The 24,878-nt window shown below is 35.2% G+C and overlaps 1 protein-coding gene across 1 annotated transcript in view; it reads left to right on the top strand.

The window, feature by feature from the left end:
• FGF10 (fibroblast growth factor 10) overlaps positions 1-22,002 on the top strand; it is an 80,735-nt gene extending 58,733 nt beyond the window's left edge. The window contains exons 2-3 of the mRNA XM_036848046.1: positions 16,674-16,777; positions 21,005-22,002. Coding sequence (XP_036703941.1) covers positions 16,674-16,777; positions 21,005-21,202 — 302 coding nt within the window. The 3' untranslated portion in view covers positions 21,203-22,002. The remainder of the gene's footprint in view (positions 1-16,673; positions 16,778-21,004) is intronic.
• The last annotated feature ends 2,876 nt before the right edge of the window (positions 22,003-24,878 follow it).

The following is a 24,878-nucleotide window of genomic DNA, read 5'->3' as shown; positions in this document are numbered from 1 at the left end:
CTATTTACTAAAGGATGAAAAAACTTACAGCTTTTGAATAAGTATCAGATAAATATTGAAGTAGCAAAAAAAAATGTGAAACATTTAACTCATATGGATGAGCTCATAAATATAAAAAGACAGCTTAAGAATGACAAGAGGAAACTGCTATTAATGTGGCTTATCCTAGACCAGCTTTGTACTGACAGATACCCTGGGGACACTAATGCTCTGAAACTCTATGTCTCCGTGGGAAGCCAGGCTGCCCATTTTAGGAAGAGGAATTTGGCGCAAATTTACAGTCATTTGTCCAGATTCAGTAGAGACGAAAGATGAATTGGAACAAGATCTTGGCAATTATTCATTCTTAAGGGTTGGGTGCTTTAACTTGACAAGATTTTGCCACCTAAACCAGCTGTTTTGTGTTGGAAACTAGATGGTCTAGTTTAGACCATGCCAAAACTACTTAGAAGGTCTGAGCCATAAATGTCAAAGCAAATGTTTCTGATATTGGATACATGCTCATTTTGTGATATTTTTCATTTGGATTATCATGTGGAATGGGTGCTGGTTTAGATCAGTGGTGTCAAAGTAGAAGACAGTGATGTCAAGCTAAAAGCCTATGATCAAAATATATCAGCCAATTAGGAAAAGATCTGCTTCAACAAACAATGAAAACTAGACTTGGTCCAAGTCATAAGAAATCAATCTGGTGCACTTATTTGCCAACAGTAAGAGCAAAATCTTCATCAATAATATCAGTTCTTCAAATAAGTCAAGTTATTCTGGGTAGAAATCTACTTGAGATAATTTTCCTTATATGGCTTTTTCCTTATATTTTTAAAATTATTTATTAACATAGCGAGATTTTCAGGTTATAGTAAGGAAAAGGGAAATGTAAAGAATCTGAAAAAGTATCTTGCAAAGAAAGTAACTTATTATATATTTTTTCTGCCTGTACTAAATTTGCCAGAAAATCTTGTCTACCAAAAAAGTTAGTGTGTTGATATTTTGCTTCAATTTAAAGGTCAAAAATATCTCTGACTTTTCACGTGATTACCTTACAAAGTAGTTAGCTAGCAAGGGCAATTAAAAAAGAAAACTATCAGATTCCAAAGAGTAGTACACTGCTCACTCTACAGAAACGTCAGTATTCTTGGAGGGGTTGAATGAAGGTGAAAGAAAAAAACATGAAAACGGTTTTCAGGTACAGCCATTTAACAGCATAGTGTGCACATCCCTTGAAGTTTGTGAGTGGGAAGACAGCTAAGAAAGTGTCTCTGAAGCTGTCTTTCTGGAAATCAAGTTTGTGTAACTGGACGAGACATGTGGCACAAGTCTGTGCAATTAGATCACATAGCCTAGTACTGCAAACATAATTATTAGCGGCTGTTTTTGTCAACTGGCATGTTAGAGAAACAATAAAAAGAGGAGCTGATGATGATGAAAGAGGAAGGGCGTGAAATGGTTGTACTCTTCTCAGTAGCTTTTAACTTTCCACATAAAGACTTTGTCAAACCTCCAGACTTAAAGTGTTGACTGAGAAGGCAAAGAGGGATGAGAAAGCTTTTTGTTGGCTAGAAGAATAAAGATAGGATCTCCCACCATGTCAGAAAGCTGTTAAGCACTCAAGATGAAAACACTCGGGTTTTAGAGTCAGCAAGCAATTGTTTATATTTGGACATTTGCAGCAGACCTCATTACCTTAACATCCTTGACTAAGTTTCTGAGGCAAAAAACATCCAGGTTGTGGACTGAGATACTGGACTTTGTGGTTAGGAGACTTCTTTTTTAAACCTTTTAAAACAGGTTCCCATGATTGTACACCTATGAAAGGAAAGGGAACAGAGTGGTTCTTGGCTTTTGCTGTGGTTGAAGCGAGTAGAATTTAGTAGGAAAAGACTGAGCAGAATAATTTAGGCTTGGGGCTCCATTTTATTCTTTCTCTTCCTATAACACACATGTCACAGTGGTTCGTTTTATGCTCAGTAGGTGGCTTTCATACACAGAAAGCATCAAATATTTGTCAATGTGATTTTCATAGGGTCGCATTTGATAATCAGTCCCTCAAGATACCTGTGCTTTACTTCGAGTTGAATGTACATCCACAAAATAATGTTTGAGGTTAGAAGACAAATTGGGACAGGATGGGGGGTGCAGAGGGTGGAATGTTCCTCTATATTCCTGCCATGGAAGGTGAAGATGAACTGGCTTTTGATTTTACCCCACTGAGTACTCTGGGTAGAGTTGGCACACTCAAATACCTGCCAATGGAGAAGAGCTTTCCCTTCCTCTTTCCAGAGGAAAATAAGTTGAAACTGGTACTTTGCACATGAGTTCCTTCAGATGAATTACTAATTTGTTCCATGATTATATGTTTGGTACCTGCTATGGGCTAGGTCCTGACAGCACAGATGTGGCCCATTTGGAGAAATAGAAGAGTCATGCTTTCAATAAACTAAGGGCAACTTGAGGCTCTTCCTACCTCCAGCCAAAGGCACTCTCCTCTTTCTTCACCATAGTTCTCATCTACATACTGAACTTCTCCTTGACATAAAAATATGCCTAGTCCTTGTATCAAAATGCATAAAGAAATAAGTTCAGCTACATGACAGCTGTAACTTCTCCATAAGTAAAAATTTCTTGAGAGTTCTAACCCTGAGTTCCATTTCCATGTTCTGCCATAGTTTAATCAAACTTTTCAAGCTTTTTAAGAGAATGTCTATTTTTGTTTTAGTTTTTTGAAATTTAAAAAATTGTTTTTCTCACTGGTTTGTTTATGTAAGGTAGATGTACATGTTTCTATTCATCTATCTATTTAATAACAGTAACTATGAAATGTATGTCATCTCATGGGTCTTGAATTTCTAAGTCTGTTTTGGTAAAATATGGAGGCATCAAATATATACCCTTCTTAAACTATGACACTATATTTGACATCTATTTGTAAAGATTCTTATATGAAAACAAATAAACAAGGTTTACTTTGAATTTTACCCAAGAATAATATACACTGAAATATTTCAACGTTTGTACTAAATCCAATTGTATTACAATCACAATTTTTTTCTGACCTACCAGAATTAGTGGGAGAAGAAACATTTACAATAGAAATTGAATGGTATGAAACTGTTGAATGTTGCTCATTCTTCTTTATAGATGTTTCCAGTAATTTATTAACCTGACTTGCTAAAAAACCAACCAACCACTTTACCTAAATGTGTTTTGCCAATCTGATGACAATTTGACAAATTATTTTCAAATTTGTATTGTCCTTTTCAGCTTCTGTTTTTCTCTACCTTATATCCATGCACTAAAATTTTACTCACCATAAATTTTATAAATTAGTTATTTTATTTCAGTTGAATTTAACAATTATTTGACAAAACAAGTGAGTCAGAATTGAGCAAATCAATTCAAATACTTTCTTGCAATTGAGTATATGAATTAAATAATATTGAGAGTTTTTCTTTTAGGGGAAATGCTTTCAGATTTTGACAAATAAACATAAGTGGAAACAGTTCTTCAAAATATAATATATGGAGTTTTATCCAGCTGAACTGACGTATACTACAAAGAAGTTTAAGATAACTTTTCTGTGAATACTTTTTCCAAATTTTTAAAGATTTTAATAATTTTGAATAAAATTTAATTGAATACAGTGAGCCATTTGCAATTAGCATGGTTTGGATATGTATTTTAATGCAAGATATACAAAATCAAGTCGGTAGAATAATTTTAATTCTGTGGTTCTTCTCTGTTAACTTTTAGTTTTTGGTTTCCTCTCTCTGTTTTTTCCCCTGTAATCTGGATACCAGAAAGCATGTCTTATATGCATGAGAACTCAAGTACATAGTAGTTATAATCTATTTTCTACTCTCAAATGCTGAATGTTCAGCATGTTTTATTCATAACAGTTTACTAAGACTTGCATCAAGATGAGTATGAAATAACACTTGTCTGAAATACATATATATTATACACACACACATTATATATCACTCTACTTATTTGCCTCTCGGCAGTTTTTTTTTTTTTTTTTTAATTTTTTTAATGATATTCTTGTCTGCTTACATTCTTTTTATTTATGTATGTATGTATGTATGGCTGTGTTGGGTCTTTGTTTCTGTGCAAGGGCTTTCTCTAGTTGTGGCAAGCGGGGGCCACTCTTCATCGCGGTGCACGGGTCTCTCACTGTCGCGGCCTCTCGTTGCCGAGCACAGGCTCCAGACGCGCAGGCTCCAGACGCGCAGGCTCAGTAATTGTGGCTCACGGGCCGAGTTGCCCCGCGGCATGTGGGATCTTCCCAGACCAGGGCTCGAACCCGCGTCCCCTGCATTGGCAGGCAGATTCTCAACCACTGCGCCACCAGGGAAGCCCTCGGCAGTTTTTAAAGCTCTCTTATATGGTCCTGTTGATTATTTGGAACCAGCACCTACATATAACGTTCTCTTATCCATCAGTTTTCACTTTCAAACTTGGGTCAAATAGTTTGTGTTTTTTCTTAAAGGGTGTGTGTTCTTTCTCAAAAGTATACTATTTTAAACCAATTTAAGCACTGATTTTTAAATAAGATGTTATATTAAGATAATTCCTGGTCTTTGTCAACCATGGGAAAAGATAAATCATGCGTCAGGTAGAATTCATCCTGTCTAGTAATTTCTTTATAGCTTGTCAACTCAAGACAGTGAAACAACAAAAATAGTCAGTGAGAGTTAGAAAACCGTACATAATATTTCATTTCCCATGTATAATTACAAAGAATAATAAAGGATATACGTTGGGTTCTAATATCAATCATCAGTTGCATCTCACTAAAGGAGTAATACTCTTCTGCTACCCGTAGTTAAGGCACATCTGTTCTTAAAACATCTCTTCCTAGCCCAATGTTGCTTTTCCCATGTTGTGTCTGACTTTTACACTAAGTTTTAATTTTAATTTTTATGCTGTCTCAAAATACTCTTTTTAAGTACCAGGAAAATCCCTTATATTAATTTCTATGAAAGTATTCCCTCCAGTGTACTCTGCAAAATACTGACTGTGTGCTTTACTAGTGACTAGAAATGAATGTGTGATGCTGTCTTCTATTTCCAACCTAAGGGATCTGTTTTCTTTGCCAGTTGTGTGGCAAATGGCAGGGCATTTTCATGAACTTTGGAGACAAAATGACTTCTACCTTGGTGTTTGACCAAAAAAAGGACATCCTTTTGGTCAATGTCCAGAGAGCTATGACCTTCCCTGAGTATCTTGATTAAACTTCGCCTTTTTAGCAGAAGTCAGAATTCCTTATTGCAATATATAATTCTATGTATGGCAAATGAACAAATGTTTCAGTTTGACAAGGATATATAAATAGGTAAATTGTCTTTGTGCATAATCAAATAAAAATACACTTACTAAATAGTTGTGTTTATATATCTTAGTATTATAATTATCCACTACCCAAGTAACTATGGGAAGAATCTTTGAAAGAGTAAAGAAACTAATTATATACCATTCCATATCGTGCTAAAAGCTTTATAAATTTACAAAATACATATTCAAAGTGAGCCTTGAGCTTGAACTCTAAAATATGTTCTACATTAAGTATTTTAAACTACTCAGGGCTGTTCATGCTTAGTTAACATTGTGAACACTTCAATGCATCAAGTAAGACTTTTTCTTATTAGAAATCCAACATCAAGATGTGCTCTACTGTGGGATGAATTGGGAGATTGGGACTGACATATATACACTAATATGTATAAAATAGATAACTAATAAGAACCTGCTGTATAAAAAATAAATAAAATAAAATTCAGAAATTTAAAAAAAAAAAAGATGTGCTCTACTGACCCATTTTCTGCTTTTCGTTAAATTGAGGAGAAAAGATATTCTATATTACATTTAGTTGTATTAAAGAAATTCATTAAAACTTTAGTAAATGTTATAGACATTTTATAAGAATAACTTTAGAGTAAATATATTGACTTGGTGATCATTTAGCAAAATATGTCATGAAATAATTCCTCTAACCCTTTACGTTGGCTTTTAAATTTTTTCTTCCTTTATAAATAAAATATACAGTGGTCAAGCTCAACTAGAATGAATTGTTTCTGTGTAACGAGCAAGATAAATTAGCCTATAAAACATTAAGTAGATAGAAAACTTTTGCCTGGCTGCCAACAGTTTTTAAATGTTTATAGGAGGCTCACGTTGTAGTAGAAAGAACATGTACTAACTATTTATTTCAGGCTCTAAGTAATCTTTTAGAGGTGCTTGGATAAGTCCCTGGATATCCCTAGGTCCCCTGGTGTCATCTATTACAGAAGGGAAAGAGATAAACCAGACAATCTCTAGATTTCATCAAGCTCTTCTCTGACTCTACAATTTGCTAAGACCCAGCTTTTTCTTAAGCCTTAAATGACCTGAACTTTTCTCACTAAAATAAATGACATGAAGTTTTCTTATTTTGTAATTTTAGTTGATTTTGAGGCTTTAAAATCTGTGCTTTAAATTAGACTGATCAGAAGTTTTGTTTGAACCAAGAATATTTCTCAAAATAATCTATGATAACTCATTTTGGGGGGTGGGGAAGAGGAATATCACAATTGATATGCTTACCAAAGCCTCCTTATCTTGATAGATCTAATTTAGAGACTTGGTTGGCTTTTTCTAGTACATAACACAGTTCTAGTATTCTTTTGCATTGTCTGTAGATTTTTCCAGCAGCAATAAGATTGCAGTGATTGTCCCTTATTTTCACATGGTTGATATTTAGACCAACCTTTCTACACAGAATAGCAGAAAGAAAGAAAGAAAGAAAATTTCCTTCCCTCCAATGCTCAGTGAGGAGACATAAACCACATAAGGATTCCCTCAGGCTTCTTCCCCAAATGTGAAATACAGGAGACATAATAAGAGTAGGGCCAAAGTGGGGTGTGGCTGGATGCCCAGGCAAGAAATCAGGAATTCTAACATTTTAGAATTTTTTGAAGAACTTGTTTACTAAAGGAAATGGGGGGAAAAATAGCTTTATAAAACTTTATATATAAATATATTTTCTGACACAGAAATAACTTTACCTTTCAAGAAGAAATATTTTCCGTATTTACTCTCTGCCTTATTATGGCCTTATTACCTACCATTCAAATGCATCGTGCTGGGCTTTTCTGAGTGTATCTTCAGCCTCTCTTTCTGTTTTATGATATTTTCCACCATTTATTCCATTGTAAAATGGGATCCAATGTCAATTATCTTGGGTCACAGCAAACGACTCAAACATGTAAGTATTTCCAGTGTTCTTTTTCCAGGATTACTGTTAGTTGGAAGTAGAGCGAGGGTTCCTATCTCCAGAGTCACACAAGCTTTTCTAGGTCTTTATTTCATGCAAAATTAGGCTTACAATTTTTTCTCATTTTTCAAATTAAATTTATATCAGTACTTACTATGGAAAATTCTCAAGAATTTCAAATAAATTCTTATTCTTAGAAACATGTAATTTATGTCTCATTGTGAATCTACCCTGAGAACACAGAAGTAATGTCTGAAAACACAGCACTGTCACAATATTAGTAATTGTCTATGTCCTGACACAGCGCAATAAAGTTAAATGAACAACCAAAAAATCTCTGCTAGTGAGGAAAAAAACTTAGAAAATACTAAGTTTACTAAATCTATTGATCTAGTACAGTGTCATGAAGAGCCACATTAGATGGCCATCTGCAAATATTTATTGACTAACGATCATCGTGGAAGATCTCAGAGTCACATTTCATTTGTAATAAAAATACAATAATGAGATGAAGATTGTGTTGCTTCTGATACTTTTAATGTTAGGTCAATGACAATGGTTAAATTACATACAGTATTGGTCAATTAAAATATAGCCTTAAATTGAGAAATGTTTTAGAATTTGCCACCATACTCATCAATAAGACCAAGCTAGTCACTGAGCTTATCCTATGACTTGAAGTACCAGGTGAGAATGTAAAAGGTCATTTTGTACTGTAGCAAATTGCCAAAGATATATCTCCTTATATAGGGATGGTAAAGATTTTCTGCTAATGTAGGTCCTGTTTCTGTCTGCAATTCTAAATGAATGTCAAGGGTATCTGAAAGAACTGTGGCTGATAGAAAAACTAAATAGCTCTATTGCATTATGCTGAAAAGGCAGCCAGAGTCTATAATAGTACAAGGTGGACCAGATCTAGATCAATGATTAGCCCACTCTGGAATCTTCCCTTTAAAGGTAGTGAGATTATTCTAGAGGGTGGAAGATCAAGTGAATCCCTACAGATCTGTAGCAATTTCTTGGCCATCGGCATAATTTTAAGGGAGCCATACAGTCATTTAATTCTTAGAGTGTCAACACAATTAGCCCTATGAGAATGCCTATAAAATACTTCTTTAGGGGTAGCTGAAGGCACTTACATTTCCACCAGCATTTCCACACCCTTATTGAGGAGAAGAAAATAAAGATTCTGCTAATAATCTTATTGCAAGTCTTCAAAAAACTGACTATAGACAACAATGTACTATACTTGTACACGAATTCCAAATCCACATTATCTCAGTTATGCATATGTTGAATCCCACACCTATCAAAAACAAGCAAAAGAAAAACCCAGTACTTCTTTCCACATTCTTTAACAATTTTACTTTGATGTTAAGTTGCTACCATTATTTGCATCTATTCCAGTTTGTGGTTTTGCTTCTTTGCACATGCTTCTGTCAATGCTTTTTTATATCAAAGGCCTGCTCTGTCTCTGAATGTAGTGTATAGAACACTGTGTGGTCCTTGGACCAGCAGAATCAGCACTGCCTAGGAAATTGCTAGAAATTTAAATTCTCTGGCCCTACCCCAGGTCTACCAAATCAAAAATCCAAGCAATCTGTTTAAACAAGCCTTCCAGTTGATTCTGGTGCATGATCAAGTTTTAGAACCACTGGTGTAGAAGACTGGTAAACTTGACACCATTCTGACTCAGCAGACAGTAAATATCTATTCAATATACACTGTCTGAGACTCTACGCAATCCTATGAGCTGTAGGCATTTAGCCCCAACTTGCAAATGAGGAAACCAAGACTCTGAGTCTTGACTTATCCAAGGTCACACAGCTAGTTAAGAAGCAGAGCTATTAAGCCAAGTTCTTCTGCTTTTTAGAGCTTCCAATATTTCCCTCTCATTTACACCTGTGTCTCCTCTATTAATTTCATCACATGAAACGTGACTTTGCTATTTCCTTTAAAAAATGTGCGTGTGTTTGTGTGTGTGGTTATTAGCTGCCTATTGCATTTGTGTGTGTGTGTGTGTGTAAGAGAGACAGAGACAGAGAGAGGATAGGATGGAGAGGGAGAAGGGAGTGTATATGGAGAGAAATGAGATGGGAAAATAAGTAGCTGATACAAGATAAAATTAATATCACAAATGTTGCTGTTGTTCCAGTTACTCTCAATATACAGCAATTACTCAGGTACATTTTGACATTCTTTCAATACAGTTAAGCTAGGGTCTCCAAGCAAATATGCAATCCCAAACAAGTGTAAAGCATGTGGACCCTTAAGCTAAGAGATACTAACATAGTTCTGTTACCTTTCAGCTAGGTGCTTTCCTCTCCCAGTTTTCAAAAAACCATACTTTTCTTCCCTTTTACACATACCAGTTGTGAACTATTTTGCTTGCACATGCTACCCCTGACTTTGGTGACAGTCTTCTACTCCATAATCCTTGTGAGATTTTTTTTAATCTCACATAACTGTCAAACCAACCAACTAACAAACAAAAAAATCCATCACCAGACGCTTGTTAAAGGTTACAAGACAGATTTTATTTAGACTACTGCAGGAAGGGAGAGAGACTAGAGTATTAACTGAGCTCAACTCCAACTAAGACAAAGATGACTGAAGTTTTTAAGGGAGAACAGAGAGGGAACAAAAAGGGATTATGGGGAAGTGATAAAGGGGGGACAAAAAAGAGACTAGTGGCTATGTGGAAATGGAACATTACAGAAGGGAGTGGAATGGAGAATTACTGAAAATAGTTTGGCAAGGGGGGCTGGAACAATTCAGTTTGGCAGCATTGCATTTTCTTAAGCATGGTGGCTGGAGTCACCTTTAGGGACACAGCCTAGTTAGGTTGGAAGCCAGGGTAAAGTTTGACTGAGTCTCTTAGCACAGTGTTCAGGAAAGTCCTTTGTGCTGTGCGGGAGTTCAACAGTTCACATAATGTGTTGAGGCTTCACTTAATTTAGCTCTGTTTCACATTAAAGAGAGGTGAAAACATTATTTGAAATATTTCTAATTAATATGATGACAATTATTTAGCTATTGAAAACCTCTGTGTATTTTTTCTGGACATGATCATACAGACCTAGAATCTGTTGGACTTTCTAGATCTAAAGTAGCATTTTATGCTCAAGAACCATGAGTGGAATCAAGTTGTCAACAAATTCCAGGGTGTAAATGAACTACCAGCTGAAATAATTTCTGTATAATTTTTTCAACACTAGTGTTTATAAAGCAAAATTATGCTCCATTAAGTTATTTGTGAATTAGCTGTTATAATTTTCACTACATAAGAAAAATTACATGTGTTTCATCGTAGACATAAAAATATCTAATCTTATGTCTATAATGAAACAAATGCAGTTTGTTCTAGACTTAAAGCTATATATTTTATGTTTACTCCAGAATTTTAACATTACACTTGTGTAGATATCCACTCTCCAGAATATAACTGAGAGCCTATCAAAAAGAAATACTAAGGTTTCTACATAAAGCCTCATGTCCTGTACTCAGAAAAGAAAAATCTCCAAACCTTGCTCATATTTTTCATTCAATTTTAACAAGATCACATATTAATTTAGCAGTTTAATGTAGAAGCTCATGAGAGCAATGTACTTGCACAGCAGAGAAAGCCATCAGTGCTAATGTCATCAAGAAAAACAAACTTGTGACTAGTAATCTCCATATATGAACAAGGAAATGAGTGAACTTGAAGATTTAGGAGCCAAGTTATTTTTTTTTTAATCAATAAAGTCTGAGAGCTGAAAAACTTTAGCTACCTAGAAAATTAGTCTGTATGGAAGTGAATTCCTTTGTGTGGACTAAAAGGTATACTTCTCTAAAATACTTTTGAAATCTAAAAATCAAGTGTTTGCTAGAATAGTATAGTACTTTGAGAATAGAATAGTACTTTGGAGAAAAGTATTTAAATAGGTAAAACAATCCTTATCATTGCCTTTGTTATAATTTACGTAAAAGGAATAATAAGCATTTATATTTTATAATTCACCAACTTTTCATTTGAAGCACACATTTTGGCATTTCCTCTAACTTTAATTTCATTTTATTTGGATGTGGAATTGCTAATTCATCTCAAGATTTTACAAAGATGATTACAGTCAAAAGAAAAAAAAATTATTTAATGAATACCCAGTTTTTCTTTCCTCAGCCAGTCATTGGACTGACCACTTACGATTCATTTGTTCATTCAATAAAAACATATTGAGCACATATTATGAACTATGCACTGTTCTAATAATTTTCTTAAAAAGACCACTATGATTACTACAGTTCTTTGAGAAAGATACACAATTAAGGAGATAGACCCACAGTGATTCTAAACTGAATACCATATTTGGAGCCATTTAGCCCCTCATTATTGGGTATGGCCACAGAATCTCGGAGGTATACGGTGTAAATATGACAACAAGCCAAGGCACTCCGTAGGTCTTTCTATATTAGTATATAATAGAACTATTCGGGCCACTGAACAATTCATGGGGAAGAAAGAGACTTAGATTAGAGAGGACAGGATTTGTGTATCATCTTATACTAGTCATGATATGTTTCAGCACATTGACTAAAACTATCAAACTATATATAGCATTAATATCTACTTTGAGTTAAAATGTTTAGACAAAAGTAAGATGTGACTGATTCTGAATTCATAAGGCTCTGACATTTATTGAGCTGCTTCCAAGTTTCACAATAAATTTTTTGAAAAGTATATTCCTCAGGACTTCCCTGGTGGCACAGTGGTTAAGAATCTGCCTGCCAATGCAGGGGACACGGGTTCCAGCCCTGGTCCGGGAAGATCCCACATGCCACGGAGCAACTAAGCCCGTGCGCCACAACTACTGAGCCTGAGCTCTAGAGCCCACGAGCCACAACTACTGAAGCCCACGCACCTGGACTCCATGCTCCGCAACAAGAGAAGCCACCGCAATGAGAAGCCCGCGCACTGCAATGAAGAGTAGCCCCTGCTCTCCACAACTAGAGAAAGCCCGTGCACAGCAACGAAGACCCAATGCAGCCAAATTAATTAATTAATTAATTAATTTTTAAAAAAAAAAAGTACATTTCTCACCTGGGAGAGCATCATTGCTACTCAATGAAGCAGAACCCTTACTTTTACTGAGTGTTCCCCACAAAGTGCAATCGGTGTGGAGAGCCAACGGTGGCTAGGGCACATACTGAGCTCTTTCCCCTCCTCCATGCCTTTCATTACTCTTTCACTTTTCTCTACCTAAAATGTTCCCCTCGACTTTTCAATTCCCACCTATTAAAATCCTACCCCCTGAAAGTTTCACCTCAAATACCAACCACCTTCTTCAGGACGACTTCTTTACTACTTAAAGCCATGGCAACATATTTTATTTCTAATAGAGCACTTAATATATTTTCTTTGTGCTGTAATTACTTAAATTATTCCTGTCTTTATGCTACCCAGTTTTAAAACTCCTTGAAGGTAAAGATGGTGTCTTGTTTGTTTTTTTATCCTCCATCGTGAGAGCTAACACAAGCCCTGCACATTGGTGCTAGGTACATGCTAGCAGAATTAATTTACTCAAATAATCTCCAGGATTTATTTATATATTCATGTTCTGCTTATCTAGGAGAGGATAATGGGATTTTGCATTTATTTTTTACATCTAACTTCCCCCCTGTATATATCCATTTTCTTAAATGACTTTTACTTTCTTTCTCCTGTTATATCCATGAAAAGGTATTTAAGGAGAAAGTTACCATCTAGGCCAATAGCTTGTTTATTATCATAGCCCAAAAAGAGTAGTCTTGGTCAAATGTAATTGCTGGAGAGAAAACAAGTCAGATGCTTCTCTTCTGGAGAAGGATGAGAGGCATAAACTGAGAAAAATGCTTTTGAATGGCTACGTCCTCAGACTGACAACTCAGTGGTTCATCAAAACATAACTCTTGCCCTAAAGTTAAAAGAAAAACTGATTTACATGAAAATTGTGATGTCTAGGTTATTTCCATTTGGAGTTCATCAGTTTGCAAAATCCTCCCCATTACTATGGTGATGCTACCTCATTAGGTAGAATTTGCCAATTAACAGGAGCTGATTTTTGTCACAATCACTTTTGTTATATTGATTATCAAACTTTATTATTTAAGATTTCAAATATAATTCAAAATAAACTTAATATATTGCTATTATTAAAGGAATTTGCTTTGAAAATTGGCTTTTTCTAATATGTTCTTTTAAAAGTTATATATTTTTAGATAAAATATTTCATATTTGCCAAAATTCTTAGAGTCTGTAGAAGATGGTTGATAACTTGAGACTGACAACTCCCCAACCTTACTTCTGACAACTTCCTGCCTTGTTCCTCACTTTCCCCTGGCAGGCTTTGCTTCAGTTGGCATTCAATTTTGCATCAAATTATACACCCATAGAACTATAAGTTATTAATCCAACAACTGTCAAACATACTTTCCAAAAATACTTTTATAGGCAAACTTGATCATCCTCACCAAAGAACAGAGAATATGGGAGAGATTCTTCATGAAAAAATAGGCAAGTCCTTTAGACTTGAGTTCCTTAGAAAGTCACACATTCACAGATATTTACAATAAAGATATGTCATTGTCCATTACCCACGAGATTATCAAATTATGACTTACTGACATATGGTGTATCCAAAAGTTCATCTTCAGGACTCAAAAGGACTTAAATCATCCAGGTCTTCCTCTTTCTATTTTGAAGCATACTGAACCTTTTCAAGCTAGCTTTAACTGATTGCAGAGTAAGAAAATTGGTTAATTGATTGATGAATTCTTTGAATATTGTGTTCCTATTTTGTGCAAGGCAGAAAGAAACCCAAGGGTTTCTGAGCATAAATATGATCTACCATGTGCAGCGCACTCTCAGAAATAATCAATCAAAGATTCGGTAATATTTATTACACCAGAACATTTTTGCTTCTGCCAACTCAGTCTGTTACTATAGCTTAATCCCACTACTTCTCGTTCACATTCAAAAATCTTTAATTCTTTGCTGAAATCCACCTTTTTCATTCTAACAATTTCCAGTTACAAAAGCATACATAGGGAACACCTTATAATTTACTGATAGTACTTACTTGCCTTTTTGGCAGGCAAAGCAAATAGCAGCCTAAATATTTTGCCCCAGATTCTTATCACTACCTTGTTCTATATCCTCTGCTTGTGACATAAATAAAGTATATTAGATTTCCTTCTCTGAGACTCAGGCATCATCCTCTGTGGCCTGCCAGATCCTTGGGAGGAAAAGCATATTAGTTTGTTAAAGACTATTATCTCGATGAGTCATTATGTCAGTTGGTTTTCTAGCAGAATTCCTTTGTGTAAATGGGAAAGAAGCGGGAGATATGATGGAGAGGCAAAATAGTCAGAGATGGAGAGCAAAATAGTCTGAAAGTGAGAGGCTTAGGTGTTGGGTCCCTCATTACAGACCTATGTCACTTTATCACCTTGTGAGTTACAAAACCTCAGTATCATCCATTTTTTCATCTGTAATTGAGAATAATCATACCTCCTTAGATGACTGTTAGAAGAATTAAAGAAATAAAGTACAAGAAAGTACTTTTTTAAATGTGCAAATAAATGTGTGTATGTGTTTGTACCTTGAGGGCAACTACCAGTATAAGGAAAAGGGATGTTTAAAGTACAGATACTGATTCAATATCTTGTAATAACCTATAACTGAAAAGAATCTGAAAAAGAACATATACACAGACACAGACACACAGACATACATATAATTGAATCACTTTGCTGTATACCTGAAACTAACACAACATTGTAAATCAACTATACTCCAATAAAACAAAACAAAAAAAATACAGATACTGTCTCCCTCACTCTTCACAATCTTTCCTTGTTTAAGCTTGCCAAATGAGATCTGTCTCACTCTATTAATGAGGAGGTGTGCTGTGTTAGGTCACAGGCTTGCTGTAGGATATAAGAACAGAATGTTCTATGGCATGTAGTTCTGGCACAAGTCTCTCTAGTGATGTCAGCTTTGCTTTGGGGGCATGAAAGCATTTCTATTGGCCATGACATGGCTTGTCAACCTGTGAAGAAAGGAAAGAAGGTGTCCATGTCTTAAGAACAAGACACTCTTTCCCTCTAGGGAGAGTATAAACATAATTTGTGGACCACATTTAGGATGGCGTTTTTTACGATAGTAAGTACAGGATAAATGATAACGTATATTGGCTTTCAGATTTTATGGGCTAAGCCAGTGGGAATTTACATGTTCTGTTCAGGATTTACACAGTTTGTTGAAGAAGCTTCAAACTCTGTAACTGTTGGAGGAAAACTTTCCTCTCATAATAATTAAGGAGGCAGTAAGCTCTAGGCAATTTCTAATTATTTTATATGTACTATCTCATTTAATCATCACAAAACTATAAGGGAGATACTAATATGCTGCTCATTTTGCAAATGAAATTGAGACATAAGCAGTTCAGTGACTTCTGTGGTCATTCACTACTAAATGCAAAGCCAGGATTCAAATTCAGTCTGGATTCAGAGAACTTTGCTAACCACAGTGCTGCTTCTCTGCCCTGAGAAAGCTTTCCCAAGGGTTTAAAAATAAGAAGTAGGTTTAGGACCTGAGGTCTCCTTAACCTAAACTAGGTGGGCATTTTAAGTAGACAGTTTACCTACCAACTTTTCAGAGAAAATTATCTTTAGATGCACCAACCAAAACTTGTCTATTAGGGGAAAAGATCTCTTGTCTATCTTTTCCTAATTCCCTTAGTTTTTCATTCCTTCTAGGAAACAAGAAACTAAAACTTTAAAAAATACTAATGGATTTTCTCCCAACCCAGAGTAGTGATTCTGCTATTTTAAAGACAATGTGTATATTGGGATTAGTCTCTCCGTATTTCAGAATGTCAACACATTTGCCAAAAATAAATTTATAAATTTAAATGTAGCCAAGAGATTCAGTTTATCTAAGAGTCCTACAAAGAAGAAACAGTTTACCGCTGTTTTTACAGGTTGAAGTAAATCTGACATATTATTGACATATGCTATAGGTTTAATTTAATACCATAGTACAGATGTGTGCTCTGATAAGTTTTTGTGAAACCTAGGCTAAGATGAGCAGAGCTGTTTCAATATTTATGGGGTTGAAAATGCAGAGTTAGCAAAGGAAGCATTTTAATTAAAACAATATTTTCCCCTATATGCACAGAGTAAAATGCAAGGGAATTCATTTAAAGACTTACTATTTTTTTCCATATTGTTGCTGTGTTTTTAGGCACAGTGGAAAAGGCTGGGGTTTTTTCCCCCAATTATTTTAATTTTTGATTTTGGAGGCATCAAAAAATAAACAATAATTTCTTCTGATTTTTCTTTCTTTCAACTAAATTTATGTGACTCTTTAAGTTTAGCCTTTTTAAATTGTATGTTTTAGGTATCTTGGAGATAACTTCAGTGGAAATTGGAGTTGTTGCCGTCAAAGCCATTAACAGCAACTATTATTTAGCCATGAACAAGAAGGGGAAACTCTATGGCTCAGTAAGTATTCTGCTTTTATTTGAAAAATCCACTTCAGTAAATTATTACCACAGTTTTTCAGTGTTTCCCCCAGACATTAAATAGTTTTGTTATCATTCTATTGCTAGTAAATAGAACCACAGAGGGCTGGTCACCAGCGTTTCAAGGGCTGGCAAGGCAGCTCTTCCAACTCTGTAATCTCCTCTGTTGTTCACCCATTAGTCTACCACACAGACTGTTGCTGGCATTCATCAGTCAGTGCTCTGAATGCTAATATTCTGAATGCTCTGAGCTAACCAGTCAGACTCTCACGGAAGCACCTGGTCAGATTGTCATGGTTGCTGCAGACAACTTGGGAAAGGATCATCGAAAACAAAGATCTTGGACTGAGTAGAAAACCACATACTCTGTGTGTATGTGTTATAGCTGAAGATAAAACGAGGGCATGGGTGTTTTGTATTCCGTTAAAATCTGAAATGGGGAGACACGTCAGGAAATTCCACATCTTCTGTGCTGTTCAATCAACTCCAGAATTTTATTTACCTAAACAATAATGATTAATTCAGTTACGGAGCTGGTACCCAGCCAGTGCTTTGAGTACATACATCCCTGTGTTCCATAGCAAGTATCAGGGAATATCACTTTAAAATGTGTAAATAAACTTATTGTGTTGATTATATAAGGATGATTGCAGTGCCTGCCTAGGGCAAGCAGCCTTCAAACTTAAGTAAGTGTCAGAATCACTCAGTGGATTTGTTAAAACACACTCCCAGATTTTCTGATTCAGTCAAATCTGTAAGACTTTGCATTTCTAACAAGGTCCCAGGTTTCCCTAATGCTCCTGGTATGGTACCCACAATTTGAGAGTCACTGGAAATTGATTCCATCATTGGTCTGGACATACAATAGCCTTGTATTTCATTCATATCAGATCCACTTATAATTGGGGAGTCAGGCATACCTTGGGTGAACCTCTTTGACTAGGATAAATGCTTTTTGGGTGAAGGGGTCAGAAAATTTTTAGTTAAATTTTTCCATTATAGGTAGCTCTACTAATGAGCCTAGAAGAGTAATGGACCATTTTAAAAAGTGGTTCCATTTGGGAGTTCACAGCATAACCACTTTAGAGACATTTTTTTGTTTTTCTTTTCAATAAACATGCTGAGGTCCCTTCCCTCCCTAATTCTTATATAAGAATTACTGAGTAAGAGGTCCAGGCACATATTCTTTGAAGAGATACTGATGCATAGTCAAAACCAATGCTTTAAAGTAAAACCTAATAAAAATTTAGATTGAGAGAGAAAAATGTAAAAGTTTTAATTGCAAAAAAATATTGAAATAATTTTTAATTGATAAAGTATATTTCTTTAAAAAGGTGACATCAAGGGAAAATGGATAGCTCTCAAATGAACTGTCATAAAAATATTTAATACTTTTCCTTCCATTCCCCCACTTTTTTCTTCTATCCCAACATAGCTCACACACTGTGCCTATTCTTCTTCTTGAGCTCTAAGGCCTATGAATTATTTCATTCTCTCTCTATTTCTTATGTAGATGCTCAGTTGCTTTCTATCACATCATACCATTTTAATGATCTACAATGGCATTTATCAGATATGTCTCTCAATAATGTGTTGGTTGTTGACTGTCTTCTCCCAGTAGACTGTGGACTTCAAGAGGACAGGGTTTGCCTTGTCCCACATGATTTCTTCAGCACGCAGTAGAGCAATGCATTAACCTAACTACCTTTCCAAGTAGCTCAGCCCATCATAGCCGATGCACTCCACTTTCAGCCTGTCTCAGAAAGAAGCTCATTCTCTAACCATAGTGTACTGTTATTGTAATTTTGCATTACCACCAGGAAGAGTAAAAAAAGTATGGCTTGTTCAAAATTAAATTAAAAATCTACTCAAATTCAGTGTCCTATTTAGAGCAGAATAGGACTAGGAACTTTGCATTTAAAGGGTATACCAAAAAAAAAAAATTCATGAGTACACATCCTATATATTCTGTGTATCAGTTGACAACTCTTGTAATTCCTATTTTTTTTTTCAGATAATTTCCATTGATTCCATAGCCTTCTTCAAAATAGCAATTAGGCAAAAACCCAGAGGGATTGATTAAACCAATGCTATATATTCTATTCTCTTGAATATTTTCCTTGATTCCCTTTTGGGAAAATTCTCTCTCTTATATTTTCATTATTCACCCTCTGAGCAATGTGTCTATTGTATACTATTGTATACTGAGTTCTGAGTTTTCTTCTGACAGATGGAATTAAGTAAATAGATTATAAAACTGAAGTATAGAGGACAAGCCCTTGTAGGGCATGGTGTAAAAACCGAAGAAATTTCCCTGGTATCCTGAGGAAATCCAAAACCTTTTTCTAAACTACCAAAACCCTACTTTTGAGATCTTGCTCTAGCCTAGATTTTTTTTTAAACTTTAATATTTATGATTCACCTAAATGCTGTAAACAATAGATTCCTAGGTCTCCTCCAGAGATTCTGATACAAAAATTTGACCAATGGTCTAAATATTCAAAACACCTGAGATGAGGAATCTGATACAGGTGTAATTCACTTTCAGAAACATTGTTCTATAAATTAATTTTCGGGAGGAAAAATAATTTAGCATCCATTCCTACCTTTTTTATACATAGCTCCCTTTCAAATATAAAATCAGCTAAAATAACCTCAATCCTTCTGTAGTCTCTAAAATAACGCCTTCTTTATTGAAAAAATACAATTATTCATGTAAATAAAACCCTCTCTGCTTTGAAAACCATACAGTTTTAGACAGACTAGGATGAATAAATAGAAAAAAATAAACTCAAATTAAGGATTCAAATCTTCTCTAAGGCGTAATTTTTATTTTAAAATCATTACCTTAAATAATTTACCTTTTCTTCTTACTTTCAACCAAATAAGTCGTTACTTGAACATTACATTTAAATATTCTTTATAGAAGAGAAGCACAGAAGATAAATAAATTCCAGAAAACAAAGCTTAAACTGGTAACATTAACATAAAATATACCTGCTCATTACAGTTGTGATAATGTTCAAAATTAGGATCTAGCCTGCAGAAACCTGGATATTTAAATATACACACGTTCAGGAATTGGGAATTTAGTCAAAATTTCCAAAAGTGCTGAGGTGAGAAAAACTGAACTGCCTAGTAGAAGTTTCAGCTGAAAGATGCCTACAATGCCCTTGGTTTGCATAGAGAAGATAGACCCAGAAGGGCAAAAGCCCCAATTCCTTAGCTTTTTAACTGCTTTAGTTTGGGTATAAGGGGAAAGGGATATTTCTGAAGTCAGAGTTTTGAGATTAGTGAGGTATCTCCTCTTTGTTATTAACTCCAGAGTGAGAATCTGGATTTCTAAAATGAATGAGTTATCAATCTTTGTCACAAAAGATCCCCTTAAAAAACTTGGCCACTTGAAACAAAGCCAAAGGACTGTCTGTAAAGTGGAATTTCCCAGGATCCAAGTCTTCAGGCTTATACAATATAAGCAGTGCTAGTCACCAGATTTATAGTTTCTTTGACATGGAAATTCACAAAGCAAGGTTGTCTCATGTCCTACTGTTCAACTATTCCTAAACCTCAGAGTAAAACTGGTCAAAATTCCAAGTTACGGAAAATTGTAAATAATTTACAAAATTGAGAAATCTGGTATTTGGAAGATAGGGACATCCCTCACTCCCAGGGCCTCTTGGTTATCTAGAGCTATTATGGTTTTGCTTTAAGATCTGCTTTCTTATCAACGTGTGTGTATTTATTGTGGATTTATAGTTAGATAACATTTGCAAACTTGATAAGCCCACTTTTTTCCTGTAATTCTGTTTTTCCCATGGAATCCCAGTTATTAGTCTGAAAAAAAGGATTATAACAACATTCTTTATCATTGGCTCATCACAAATATTGTTACTGGAATGCTTGCTTCTTAATAATCATTCTAGGCACTTAAACATGTCATGTTCAAAGCCCATCAGCTTTTTAAAAGGGCCCCAATATGTGGTTATGATGACAGATTAAAATAAATCACATGCCTTCTAATGTAGAATCTGTTTTGTCTTTATGAGTTTTACTCTTCTGTTGTTGACATTTTGTATTAAGTGCACAACTTATGTACAAATGGCAACAGTAAATAAAGCCCAGGAACTGGAGTTCTCTGGATGGTTTGTGTGAAATAGAATCAAGTATCATCACCATAGGAATAAAAGATTTTGTTTTTCCCTTGCAGAAAGAATTTAACAATGACTGTAAGCTGAAGGAGAGGATTGAGGAAAACGGATACAATACCTATGCATCCTTTAACTGGCAGCACAATGGGAGGCAAATGTATGTGGCATTGAATGGAAAAGGAGCTCCCAGGAGAGGACAGAAAACACGAAGGAAAAACACCTCAGCTCATTTTCTTCCAATGGTGGTACACTCATAGAGGAAGGCAATGTTTGTGGATGCAGTATAACCAAAGGCTCTTTTACCAGGCATAGTTGGTATTCTTCGTGAAGATAGTAGCTCAGAAGGAAAAGACACAGTGCAAGTATCTGCTTGGTTGAAAGAAAGGAAGGCTTTGGAAGGTTTTTGTACTCTCTGCTGACATATGATGTTCTCTTAATTAGTTCTGTGTCCTGCTTTGTAATTGAGATATAAGCAGATCAAATGGGATGGAAGTTATTCCTAAGTGAATAATATTGTGGCTGAGTTTTTGGGTTAAGTTTTTGTTTATGTTTTTGTTTTTAACCTCTGAGATAGAACTTAAAGGACAAGGAACAGTCTGTTGAATGATCTTCGGGAAAGTTATTTATGGAATACGAACTCATATCAAAGACTTTCATTGCTCATTCAAGCCTAATGATTCAATGAGCAGTAAGACACGCAAGCATTTACTGGAAAGCACTTGGGTCATATCATATGCACAACCAAAGGAGCTTTGGGCGTGGCATCATGGAAGAATTGGATAGGATTAAAAAATATAAACATGGTAGTGTAAAACTATTCTAACAAAACAAATAGTATGGTATGCTTGTGCATTCTGCCTTCATCCCTTTCTATTTCTTTCTAAGTTATTTATTTAATAGGATGTTAAATATCTTTGGGGTTTTAAAGAGTATCCTCATCAGCTGCCCTCTGATTTACCTTTTCTTTTTCTTTAGCACACCACATGCATGTTCATGGCAAAGTGTTTTTAAAACTTGGCAAACACTTCAAGAGTAGGAGATAAAATCGGGGAAAAAGTGTGAGTGCCCCATGTGCTATCAGTTGACTTAATCTGCACTTCTGCCATAAGAACCATCAACAATAAATATGACAGTGCTATGGCATGGCTTGAGTGAGAGATGTTTGCCATCATTTAAAAGCATACATCACTCCTAAGGCTTCCTTTCCTAAGAAATAGACCAGAAGGCCAAATTCTTCTCTTTCAATACATCAGTGGGTCTCCAAGATATTAAAAGAAGGAAAGTTAATTGTTACATACATTTTAGTAGCCTAGCCTCATTATTTACTAATGATTTTTTGGCCATATGTCACAGTGGTAAGTGATGAAGAGGCTGTCTGCATATATAAGAACACTTTATAAGTCTCACATAGTGAATCTCCCCCAAAGGAACTATCAAAGAATTTGGTATGAAGTGCAACCCTCCAAGGGGCTTAAACTGAGCAAATATATTCTGGTATATGTGTAACCATATACTGAAACCTGTTCAAGCTGTTCAAGCTGTATGATCTAGTCTTTACAAAACCCAATAAAACTTATTTTCTGTAAATTTAAAGAGCTTTGGAAGGTTCCATAATGTAACCTTATTGAAATTCACTTTGTTAGAGCAGGAATAGAAAACAGTACATAAGAGCGTACCAGTCCTCGTCACATAGTATTCCACTAAATAAATACATAAGCCTTATTTGCAGTGTCTGTAGTGATTTTTAAAAGTGTAGAAAAATACTATTTGCTCTAAATACTTTAAGTGATAACTATAAGATTATATTGATGCTGCAGTTTTATCTTCATATTTCTTGTTTTGAAAAGGTCTGTTTATTTTTATTGTTTGGACACAGTATTTTGGTACAAAGGAAAGACTCACTAAATGTGTCTTTTTACTAAAGTTTAACCTCTAGAAAGGCTGGTGTTTTGTGATCTTCTCTAATAACTTAATTGTGTCAATGCTTAACCAGCACTTCCAGTTAATCTGTTATTTAAGAATTAGCTTTATTAAGAAACTTTCCCATAAAGTAATCCCATAAAAGGTCATATTTTTCTCATTCCTTAAAAAGTTGGGATTTCAAAGGAAATGCATTTGAGGCAGAGTGTTTTGCCTTATGGCTAAAGTTGCATTTTATGGTACTTGGCTTCCAACTTGCTTTTTGACAAATGGGATTCTAAAAATGTTTAATTTTGTGGTTGGAATCTGTATGTTAAAATTTAATTGGTAACTGAGTCTGAGAGCTATAATGTAATGCATTCCTATGAGAACTAGATTATCTTTAATGTTTTATTTTAAAATAATAATTGCACCTGACACATGAACATGGACCACCCACAACCAAAATTAAATGTTTGGTGAGACAAATACAGTATTAGATGACCATGGTAACAGCAAATAGGGCACAAACTGGATTCGTATTTCACATAGCCATTTAGATTACCAAGAGACTATGTGTAAACAGTCATCATTATAGTACTCAAAACAGTAAAACAGCTTCTAGCAAAATGTATCAAAGCTTGCAGAAGCCAAAGATAGAAAACATTTCCTTCACCTCTCCCCTGACTCACCCCCAAAACACACACATTGACAGAGAGAAAGACAGAAACCGTTTGGTAAGGAGTAATGAGATTCTCCACATTTAAAAATGGCATCTTTGCTTGGTATTGGGATAGAATTCTAGTCCTCTTTGCAGCTGGATTGTGCTACTGAAGGAAAAGCAGCTCCAGTCCTAAATGTCATATGTTTAAAAAGAAAATCATGATTTTGGGAGTTCTGTCTCTGTAGGAAGTGTGACCCTTGGCTACAGTGTCAAGGTGCGTCAGCCACAAATGTTTGCCCATCTGAGTGTTGATTTTCGAGGAGACTCCTCATAAAGATATAGATTCCCTCCCTCCTCCTACCTCCCAAAAGGCTGAACAGTGTATAGTATGTTACATTTAAGTGAATCAATAAAAATGCTGGGAAAAGAAAATGAAAATATTGGCCTTGTTTGTTTTATTAGCCTAAAACTATACCTGGTAATAAAGAGAGAAGCTCATGTGTTGTGTGCTTGGCAGGATGTGGTTAAATGCCCCACAGGCCCAAACAACAACAACAGAAAAAAAATCACTCAAACATTTGTAAGGTTTCTTTAATGTTTTACATGTGTGAGTCAGCTATCCGTACTCTAATAACAAACAAATGCTTTCAATTTTTCCTTAAGTATTCAGGTCCACCTAGTTTGCACAGTGGATAAAGAAGGATGAATTAAAAACAAGGATAGCTTGTGAAACAATGAAAGACTTTTGGAGGAAAGCCAGGAGGCTGCAAAATCTGATTTCAAGGGGATAGAGTAAGCCAATGAGTTTGATTTGAAAAGTAGAGAGAAAAAAATACATAATAATGCAAGTTGGGTCCAGGGTCCAAGCAAGATTGTGGACACTATTTAAATAGATCATCATTAATATGCACAGTTCTAATAATTTGGATGTTTCTTAATTCAGGTTTTATGATTATTCAGCAAAAATAAAAATTACCTTTGCCTTATCAGGGAATGTTTTAGCTGATCCAAACTTTGTTTGAATATAGATATTTGTAGGAAGCCATGAAATATTTAAGAGAAGATATCTAGAGCATTAGAAGTAACGCATTCACATGCAAACAAGTATCCTGTTGATTAAGGATTCTTGTCTATTTCACTAGACAGGACTTTTAAAACAAATTAAGCCGTAAGAACAAAAGAAGGGTATTTTGGAAAGATACTGGAAGGAAAAGGGCAATTCTGAGTTCCACCAGAACTGAGACATGAAGCAACTAAAATCCTCTTCCTCTCCGGCACTCTTACCGCTGATTGGCTTTATTTGCTTGGCTACCGCTTGCCTCCCATTCATTTCTTCCAACTCCAAAGCCCAAAACCTCATACCTCCTTTT

Source organism: Balaenoptera musculus, chromosome 3, assembly GCF_009873245.2.
Source record: "Balaenoptera musculus isolate JJ_BM4_2016_0621 chromosome 3, mBalMus1.pri.v3, whole genome shotgun sequence".
Classification (NCBI taxonomy): domain Eukaryota; kingdom Metazoa; phylum Chordata; class Mammalia; order Artiodactyla; family Balaenopteridae; genus Balaenoptera; species Balaenoptera musculus.
This window is presented reverse-complemented; position numbering and strand designations above follow the sequence as displayed.